Source organism: Equus quagga, chromosome 13 (genome assembly GCF_021613505.1).
Source record: "Equus quagga isolate Etosha38 chromosome 13, UCLA_HA_Equagga_1.0, whole genome shotgun sequence".
Lineage (NCBI taxonomy): Eukaryota > Metazoa > Chordata > Mammalia > Perissodactyla > Equidae > Equus > Equus quagga.
In genome coordinates, this window is record NC_060279.1 from 61386070 (window position 1) to 61395193 (window position 9124).

Genomic DNA, 9124 nt, shown 5'->3' on the forward strand with positions numbered 1-9124 from the left:
GAGGCGGCCCCCAGCATGGAGGGTTTCTCGTGTCCGGGAGCCTGTACACGTGCTGGAGAAGAGGAGAGACAGTCGTCCAGCCAGGGCGGGGGTGGGGGTGCGGAAAGAGATTTAGGTCCTCTTGACCGCGCATCTCGACCCGGGGCTCAAGTGGCCTGCGGGCGGGCGGGGGTGGGGCAGTGCCGGCCTCTCTCGCCCTGCTGGGAGGGGGGCGGGGGGGGGCGGGTCCCCTGGGAACCGCTCCTCCCGCCCGCCGCTGCTTTAAGAGGCTGCTCCGCGGCAGCGATCGGGGCCGGAGCCGCAGCCGGAGCGAGCGGAACTGTGCCGAGCTGGCAGGTGCACGGCTTCGGGGACGGCAGCGGCATGACCGGCCACCACGGCTGGGGCTACGGCCAGAACGACGGTAGGCGCAGACCACGGCCAGCCTTGACCTGCTGGGACTCGCCCCGACCCCTGGCGCACAGCTGGGTTTCCCGGACCGGCAAACCCCCATCTTCTAGGCTGGACCCGGACCCCCCTCCAGCCCAGCCCCTAGAACCCAGCCCACCTGCCCAGCTTGAGCCCGGGCTCCCCCGCGCTGGCGCAAAGTCCGAGCTGCGCCCCAGCCGGCCCCGCTGCCAGCTGGCCACCGCGCGGCTCAGCACGTCTTGCCGCCTCCTCCGCGCAGCCCGACAGCTGCACTGGCTCGACCCGGGCCCCGACACTCACTCCCTCACCCTCGGTGGCGCGGGAGGTGGAGGTGGCCCAGGGCAGCGGGAGGCGGTCGGGGCGGAGCGCTGTGCGCGGGTGTCTGTGCGGGGAGCGCGCACGGCGTGTGTGCGGGGACCTCTCCGGAGCTGGACTGCGCGTGGGCAAGGGCGCAGTGTCCCTGGAAGAGTTTCCCCGGAAAGTGTCAGGGCTTTCGTGCCGGCAGGTATGAGAGGGAAGGGGCATTTGGAGGCGCACGCATGTGTCTGAGTGTCTGCATCAAGCAGGGTGTCTGGGCACGTCCCCGTGTGAGGCGTGGGAGCCCGTGGTCCACACTAGACTCCTGGTCTGACCAGGAAAATAGCTCCTGGATCCTGCCTCAGTTTCCATAGGATGCAGGAAGGAAGGGAGAAGAGGCAGAAGGTGAAGTCAGATGGCTTGAGTGTGGGTTTGGGGCTGTCAGTTCCCTTTGGGGCTATTTCTTACCTGGCAAGGGTTTCCACCTTTCCCTGAGATGAATAATGAGGACCCAAGATCCAGGCTGCCAGGAGGAAACCCAAGCAGGTCAGGTTCGGGTAGGGAGAAGGGGAAGTATTGGTGGGAGGAACGCTCCTCACTTCCCTGGGGAGAGGCAGTCACTGTGAGGGTGATTGGGGGTCTTGGGCTACAATCTGGGGGTCAGGAGGTTGCAATGAGCCAAAGGGAGTTAGGGAGGTGCTGTGATGTCTCTGGCCCCCTCTGAGACTCCAAGGACACAGGAGCATATTTTGGAGGGAGAAACCCAGATCTGGGCATGCAAAAGCTAGAAAGAGACATTCAGAAAAAGGCAACAGAGACCAGCAGAGATGGAGAGAGAGGCAGAGAAGGTGCAGGTGACAGAACCAATAAAAGATCATCTTCCCTCAGCACCTGCTCAGTGCCACCTTCTGGGCGCTTCCCCCAGAGTGGGAGTCCCCTGACTCCAGCCTTCTTGCTAGTCCTGCCCAGCAGCTCTGAGCATCTAGTATGCTATAGGGCCTGCCAACCACCGGCCGCTGCCCCTCACCCAGCCAGACCTGGGTTGTCCAGTGTCAGGGCAATGAGGGAGGGAAGGACAGAGGATAGAGGTGCCGGCATGCGGCATGCTCACAGGACTTCAAAAATAACCCAGTGGGTCTGGGCCACGATTCTGAGTCATCCACTGGGACACAGCTCTGTCGGCACCTGCTGCTGTTTTCTCAGGAAAACTTAAGAAGCCAAAAACGGGGAGAAGCACCAGCCGGCAATAGCTCTAAAAATAGGCTGCATCTCAGGATGTTCCCCGGGGAGATGCTGAGCCTCTCGGCTGCAGATGGAGCCTCTGGGAGGCAGGTGGTGGGTGCCCGTGGGTGTGCATGCAGGTGTGGGTGTGGTGTGTGTGTGTGCACGAGCATGTGTTTTGCTGTAGTCTCTTAGTGCAGATCTGCGTTTGCAACAGGGGGTGTTTGTATGTGAGGGTGTATGTGTCTATGTCAGATGTAGTCGACAGGGCTGTGTGTGTGTTTGTACACATGTGTGTTGCTGGCCCACCCGCTCTGGGCGTGGTGAGCCCAGGTCACAGTGCACATATCTGTGCACACGTGAAAGTCTCTGTGGACTTATAGGCACACACCTGGGGAGGGGAGCTGGGGGTAGTTCATGCACATGCTGTGTGTTTATATCACAGTCCCAGTGAGTGTGTGTGTGTGTGTGTACATGTGAGCGGCCCTCAGTTCCCTCATCTGTGAAATGGGGATCACACTGGTTTCTTCTTCACAAGGTGGTTGTGAGGAGTAAACGCATGTCACAGAGCCAAAGCCAAGTTGATGTGAGCTTTTGTTATTATTATCACAAACACCGCCATGAACATGTCCATGGTGCAGGGAGTGGCCAGATGCCTGGTAGGGCAGGGGGCCTCTCTGAGCATGTATTGGGTTGGGGAGAACCAACCGCTGCCAGAACCACCCTGAGTCTGTAGCTGTAGCATGCTCCCTTCCATGCGTTACCTCTCTGGGCCTCCTGTCAGTTCTGGGTGGTGAGTTTTAGTGAGGACATTTTACAGACAAGGAAATGGAGGCTGAGAGGAGAGATGGTGGAGCTGGAATTAGAGCTCCAGAGCACACAGCTCCAAAGCAGGGGCTAACCTCTGAAAGGAGACCATTCCCACAGCTGCCCTCAGCCTGCAACCCAGAGATAGGGGCTGGCCTGAGTCCTTGCCCTGTCCCCACCCGCAGGCCCCTCAGAGTGGCACAAGCTGTATCCCATTGCCCAGGGAGACCGCCAATCACCAATCAATATCGTGTCTAGCCAGGCTGTGTACTCACCCAGCCTGAAGCCACTGGAGCTTTCCTATGAGGCCTGCACATCTCTCAGCATTGCCAACAATGGCCACTCTGTCCAGGTGGACTTCAATGACAGTGATGACCGAACTGGTAAGTAGTCCCTGCCAGACCTTGGCACCCCTCCCTCTGGGGTCCTAAACCTATTTTGGGCAGGCTCAAGAGGGACAGTTTGCTATGGTGGAGAAGGAAGCCTCCACTCTCACCAGCTATGAAGCCTTGGGTTGAGCCTCAGTCTCCTTAGGCATAAAATGGGAGCAATAAGACCCTATTTCCTCTCTAGGATCATAGAGAGGAAAAATGAAAACCTGAGATGATGTTTGTGGTGCTGGCATACAGCAGATTCTCATGAAATGCTAATTCCCTTCCTTCTCTTCCACGTAGTGCTTTAGATCAGGTTTGTTTTCACTCCCTGCCCCATCACTGACCTGCTGTGTGGCCTAAGGCCAAGCCCTCCTCTCTGTGTGATCTGGCCAAGCCCAGCAGAGAAAGAAGGGAGCTGAAATGTTCTGTGTGCCAGGCCCCTTGCTAAGGTCGCAGGCAGCTCTTTTATTCCTCTTAAGAACCCACCTCTAAGATGGGGAAGGAGATACTCAGTGAGCTGGGGAAAGTCAGAACCAGCCTGGTCTGACCCCACAGGTCTTCTCTCCAACCCAAGATCCTAACCATCTTGGGCCAGAGAGAGGCCAGCGGGAACTTGTGGCAGCTCCTTCCAAGGTCTCTTTGCCCTGGGACTAGAGTCCAGGTCCTTTCATGATAAACTCCTAGGCAAAGGCCTCAGGAGAAACTGCTAGAGATTCTTGCGTAAGGAAGTGATTGGTAGTCTGCCCCCCACCCCCAGCCACACAATGAAAGCACTCAAGGGAACTAAAGTTTCAAGTAGAAAAATCAAAGGGCAGAGAAGAGGAGGGAACCCTAATGGGAGTGATCTTAGTCACTTAGGCCCGAGTTCCCTAGTAGGCTAGGGAAAAAGAGAAAGAGGATCAGTTATAGTTCTTATTGTAGAAGGAGGAAATCCAGCAGATCCTCAGAAGAGAGACACAGCATTTCGCAGTACTGAATTCTAAGAAAAGCTTCTCCCCTAGAGCTTTGGGGAGGGACTTGGGGCTCTTGATGGCCCTAGATGACAGTTTATGAAGGAGTAGTTTTCATATAATTGCACTTTTTAAGCAACCTTCATCGGGCACTGAGGATTCGATTCAGACATCTGTAGCTCAGTGAAGGCCACTGTTGGGAGGAAGAGTCAAAGGGGCATGCCTCTGGACTGCTGATCCAGGAGCTCACTTTCAGGCCTGGCTGGGGTTCCCTCCTCTACCAGAACCTGGGCCTGGGGGGGCAGGGAGCCAGTGGAAAGAAGGTGGGCTTGGGAGTGAGATAGCTGGGCCTCTGCCACTCACCAGCTCTGTGACCTCGGGCAGGATACCTCCCTTTCCAAGCCTCAGTCCCACATCTGTCCGACAGGGATAACAATGTGTCCCCTTCAAGGTCTCTGTGGGGGTGGATACCCACAGAGTGCTGAACCCATTGTGCCCAGTGAATGGCGGTGTGTTCTCTGGTCAAGACGGAGGGAGGGGGCTACGGGCGCCAAGCTCAAGGGGTTAGGGAGGGAGTTCACTCTCTGAGAGATCGCATGGTGGGGTCCCAGGTGGTGCATGTTCAGAGGGGTGGGCCCCCACAGACCATATCAGGGAGCTGAGCCTGCAGGCCCAGCTGCTCCTGCCTCCCCGGGATGGGGCAGCCTGACTGAGCCCCTGCCCATGGCCACTACCCCCAGACACCCTTCGTTAACCACCCAGCATTGCCATGAACAGGCCCTGCTTCTTAGGTAAGGCAGGGCAACAATGAGGGGCCTCTGGACTGTCCTGTCATCCTCTTCCTCAAGGGGCCCTCAGGGGGCAAGGCCCTGCCCTGGTTACCCACCCTGGAGGGGCCCAGTGAGACTCTGAACCCAGGGCTGTCACCTGATCTAGGAGCTCACATTCAGGCCTGGTTGAGGCTCCCCCCACTGCCAGATCCCTTTCAGCTGGAAATTCAATCAGTCCCAGGAGGCCTTGTGCGTGACCCCAGCTCACCGGGTATCAGGGTGGGAAAGTCATAAAACTAGCACAAGTGGGGCCTGCCAAAGCGGCTATGGGGGAGGGCATTGGAGGTACCTGGGCCTGGCCATCATAGTGGGGACCCTCAGGAGCTGGGCTCTGGACAGAGTCAGGTCCTGGGGAGGCTCAAGTTTCTGGAGAGGCAGTGCAGCCTGATGATTAGGGGCTTGGGCTCTGGACTTGTATCCTGGTTCAGTGTCTTGCTGTGTGACCTTGGGCAAATGCCTTGCCCTCTCTGTGCCTTGGTTTCCTTCTTTATAAAATAGAGATAATAATAGGTTCTGTCCCTCATGGGCTACTATGAGGTCTAAACAAAATAGTCCTTCTGACCCAGCCCTGGGTCGGGGCTCCAGACATGGGAGGCCTATTGTTAATGATACCAGGGGCCTGAGAGGCAAGGTCCCAGCTTCCATTGCAAAATTCAGCAGGAGTCGGGGGATGGCCAGATGGAGAGACGTACTCTGTCAGTACCAGCTCCTCTGCCGCCTACAGGCTGCCAAGATTTCAGCCCTGAACCAGCAAAGAGCTCAGGGGACTGAGTGGGGACTCAAGCCCAATTAGCCCAAGGAATTTTCCAAATGAAAACTTTATCCCCCTCCTGGATGCTCCCCGATCCTGGCACTCCCGCCTGCCGGGCAGTGTGGGCTCTCACAGCGATTGCTCCACACCCCGTTTCTACCCACAGTGATGACTGGGGGGCCCCTGGATGGGCCCTACCGGCTCAAGCAGTTCCATTTCCACTGGGGCAAGAAGCACAGTGTGGGCTCAGAGCACACGGTGGACGGCAAGTCGTTCCCCAGCGAGGTAAGCGCCTTCCTCTACATGAATCCCTTTACTACTTCCGGAGGGACTGTGGCGTCAGGGGCTTGACGGGTGCCTGGTGTGGGGGCCCTGGAGAGGGTGAGGAGGAGCACGCAAGAGGCCTGGAGAGAGACATCCTCTACCCACCCCCAGCACAGGGTCTTCCGCCGGAACTCTGCCCACTCCTGTCCTCATCCGTGTGACCAGAAGGAGTTTTCTGAAGGGCAAATCCAGTCCCACCACACTCTTGCCAACAACCCTTCAAGGACTGAGCCTGTCTTTCGGGGCCCCGCATGACCTGGCCTTGCCCTGCCTCATCTTCCCGACTCTGCCCTTACTGACCTGCATGTGCTCACTCCCCTGCCCACACCTGGCTCTTTCACGCCTCCAGGCTTTTGCTTATGCTGTTCTCTCTGCCTGGAATACCTTCCCCCAAGGGTTCCATCTGATAACCCCCTACTTATTCTTTGGATTCAGCTGCAGGCGTTACCTCCTCAGGGAGGTGGCACACTGGATGGCCATTATCTGTTTCATAGTTCATTCACAGAGGGCAGGGCCTGAGCCAGATTCTTCTTTGGTCCCCTGGGGCTCAGGAAAGGGTTTAGCCCAGAGCAGGGGGAATGCTATCTGTGGCCCCTGGGGGCATGCCTGGGCCCCTCAGGACCATAAGTCCTGGGATGTTTGACGGCCTTCCCCTCCTGCAGAGGGGCCAGAAGTCCCGTGGGAGGGAGAGAAATGTGGCTCCAAGCTCCCACGGCCCCTTGGGGGTATTAAGCTGGCCTGTTGTTGCCCCTGCAGCTGCACCTAGTTCATTGGAACGCCAAGAAGTACAGCACCTTTGGGGAGGCGGCCTCCGCGCCCGATGGCCTGGCTGTGGTCGGTGTCTTCCTGGAGGTGAGGGGTGATTACCTGGGGCCAGGAGGGGCCTGGGAGGCCTGGCACTGCCCCTAGTTCCAGAACATGAACGGCTCACACTACCCTCTCTCCCTGACAGACGGGGGATGAGCATCCCAGCATGAACCGTCTGACAGATGCACTCTACATGGTTCGCTTTAAGGTGAGAGAGGGGTCCGTGCCGCTGACCCAGAGCAGCCTGGTGGGGAGGGAGGAAGAGGCTGGATCACGGAGTGGGCCCTTCCACTCCCCTAGTCTGGCAGCAAACCCTTGTCAGGGTGCAGGTCAGCACCTGCGGGGCCCGGCAACTGACTCCGCTGTGTCAGGGTCCATGGCCTCACTGAGTGCCCAGCATGCAATCTGGTTGGGTATAGGATTGATAAGATGCTTGTCATGTTAATGGCCATCTGACAGGCAGAGCCACCAAGGGCACCTGAAGGCAAGGGAGAGAACATGGTGGCCGCAGCTTTCACATACCAGCAAAGGGGCAGAGAGAGCCTGGCCCAGGCTGAGAGATGGCATCTGGGATCACAGACATTTGCCCACAGTTTGCATCAGGAGGCCAAGGAGAAGCCTAAATCCTGCTGATAGAAATGGGTGGGGAGGCTGCTGGTCTGGTCCTGGTGGGGGTCTATGCTGATTCCCGGGTTCCCCTGCCCTGCCTCAGGGCACCAAGGCCCAGTTCAGCTGCTTCAACCCCAAGTGTCTCCTGCCTGCCAGCCGGCACTACTGGACCTACCCCGGCTCCCTGACGACGCCCCCACTGAGCGAGAGTGTCACCTGGATCGTGCTCCGGGAGCCCATCAGCATCTCTGAGAGGCAGGTGAGTCCTCCCAGATCACCAGGTGGAGGGATGAAGCACTCAGGGCCCACCCCTGGCAGTGTGACTCCCCCAACCAGCAGCCCACAGTCCGTGGTCCCCCCGTCAAGGCTCTGATATTTTGCTGATAAATCTTTAGATTTGTGGTTGGGAGTTAGCTTGATTATTAGTCATTAGGACCTAGGCACAGGCTGGGAAGGGAGATCCCTGGATCCTGGACCACCCCTACTGGGTTAGAGTCTGAATGCTACATGTGCTGATAAGTCTCAGCTAGATGGGATTGGAACTGGAACCAGGTGGAGCATGGTCCAGGTTCAGAGGCCCATTAGTGAGTAAGTAACTAAAGTTGAGGTCCCAAAGAGGGAATGAGTGGGGAGAAGTGGGGACAAGCCCTAGAGGCAAGAGGGGAGGGATGAGTAGAGCTGGCTGGGCGGGATATGCCAGATGCTGTATCTGGGAGTAGAGAGGACCACAGCACTCACACTCTGCCCTGAGTATCTCTTCTGCTTTCTTAAGATGGAAAAGTTCCGGAGCCTGCTTTTCACCTCAGAGGATGATGAGAGGATCCGCATGGTGAACAACTTCCGGCCACCACAGCCACTGAAGGGCCGTGTGGTCAAGGCCTCCTTCCGGGCCTGAGCTGCCCTCCTGCCCAGCCGGCCACTAGGGCGCCATCTTCCCAAGGGCTTCCACGTCAGCAGACACCAAACCATCCGAGGCTCCCTGCCTGAGGGGTGCTGTGGACCCCCCTTCAGCTGGCTTGCTCCTTGGCCACCCCGGAGGCTTCTTGATGGGACCCTGGAGCCGGGGGACACCCTTCAGCTGTCCTGGGGACAGGAAGGACAGGAGCTGAACCTGGTCCAAGCCTGGGGCTGCCTCTGCTCTACAAGACAAAAGCCCCTAGGAACCTCCTCTTTGTCTTCCCCACTGGCAGTGGCAGCAGCCCCACCCTGAGCTCACACTGTGATGGACGAGACCCGGCTCTCTGGGGCAGGCAGCTGGCGTTGCCAGAAAGACTCAAGCAATAATTAGAGGTGGGCAGAGCTGCCCTCTCGGCATTACCTCTTCTGCAGGCCTCTGCCATGCACACACCTCACTGCCAGGTCATTAAAATCAGCACCTAGCCTGCTGGAGGTGACATGGCCTTCTCCCTCCAGCCACCTGCTGTCATGGGCAGACACTGGCTACAGGTTACATTGTATCTCCTCTCGTCCCCACCCAGCCACCAGAGCCACCTACATGACAATCCGTCCATGCATCGATTAATAAATTCATTCATCCATGCAACACATTCCCCTCGAGTGCCTTTGCTATGTCAGGTACGGTTCTAGGCACTGGGGGGGCCGAAGGGGGTGAGTCAAGCCCAGTACGTTGGGAGGGACATGGGTATTGAGCAGGTGAAGGTTATACAGAGGGCAGGGCAGGGGCCGTGGGAGCAGAGAAGGGGAGCCTACCTGGTCTGGTGAAGAAATGAAATTCCAGCCAGTACT

General features: G+C 58.0%; 1 protein-coding gene across 1 annotated transcript; it reads left to right on the forward strand.

Annotated features, from left to right (window-relative positions):
• Nucleotides 1-363: 363 nt before the first annotated feature.
• CA7 (carbonic anhydrase 7) lies at nucleotides 364-8819 on the forward strand. The gene is made up of 7 exons (XM_046683897.1): nucleotides 364-403; nucleotides 2919-3116; nucleotides 5805-5923; nucleotides 6719-6814; nucleotides 6915-6977; nucleotides 7482-7637; nucleotides 8151-8819. Exons 1-7 carry the CDS (start codon nucleotides 364-366, stop codon nucleotides 8271-8273), a joined length of 795 nt encoding a protein of 264 aa, XP_046539853.1. The 3' UTR covers nucleotides 8274-8819.
• The last annotated feature ends 305 nt before the right edge of the window (nucleotides 8820-9124 follow it).

What these genes read in the sequence shown, in the direction of transcription:
- CA7 (XM_046683897.1), top strand. Translation starts at nt 364, where the DNA reads ATGACCGGCCACCACGGCTGGGGCTACGGCCAGAACGACG. An exon ending in GCAAGTCGTTCCCCAGCGAG is followed by an intron (nt 5,924 to 6,718) that starts GTAAGCGCCTTC and finishes TTGCCCCTGCAG; the next exon opens with CTGCACCTAGTTCATTGGAA. An exon ending in TCAGCATCTCTGAGAGGCAG is followed by an intron (nt 7,638 to 8,150) that starts GTGAGTCCTCCC and finishes TGCTTTCTTAAG; the next exon opens with ATGGAAAAGTTCCGGAGCCT.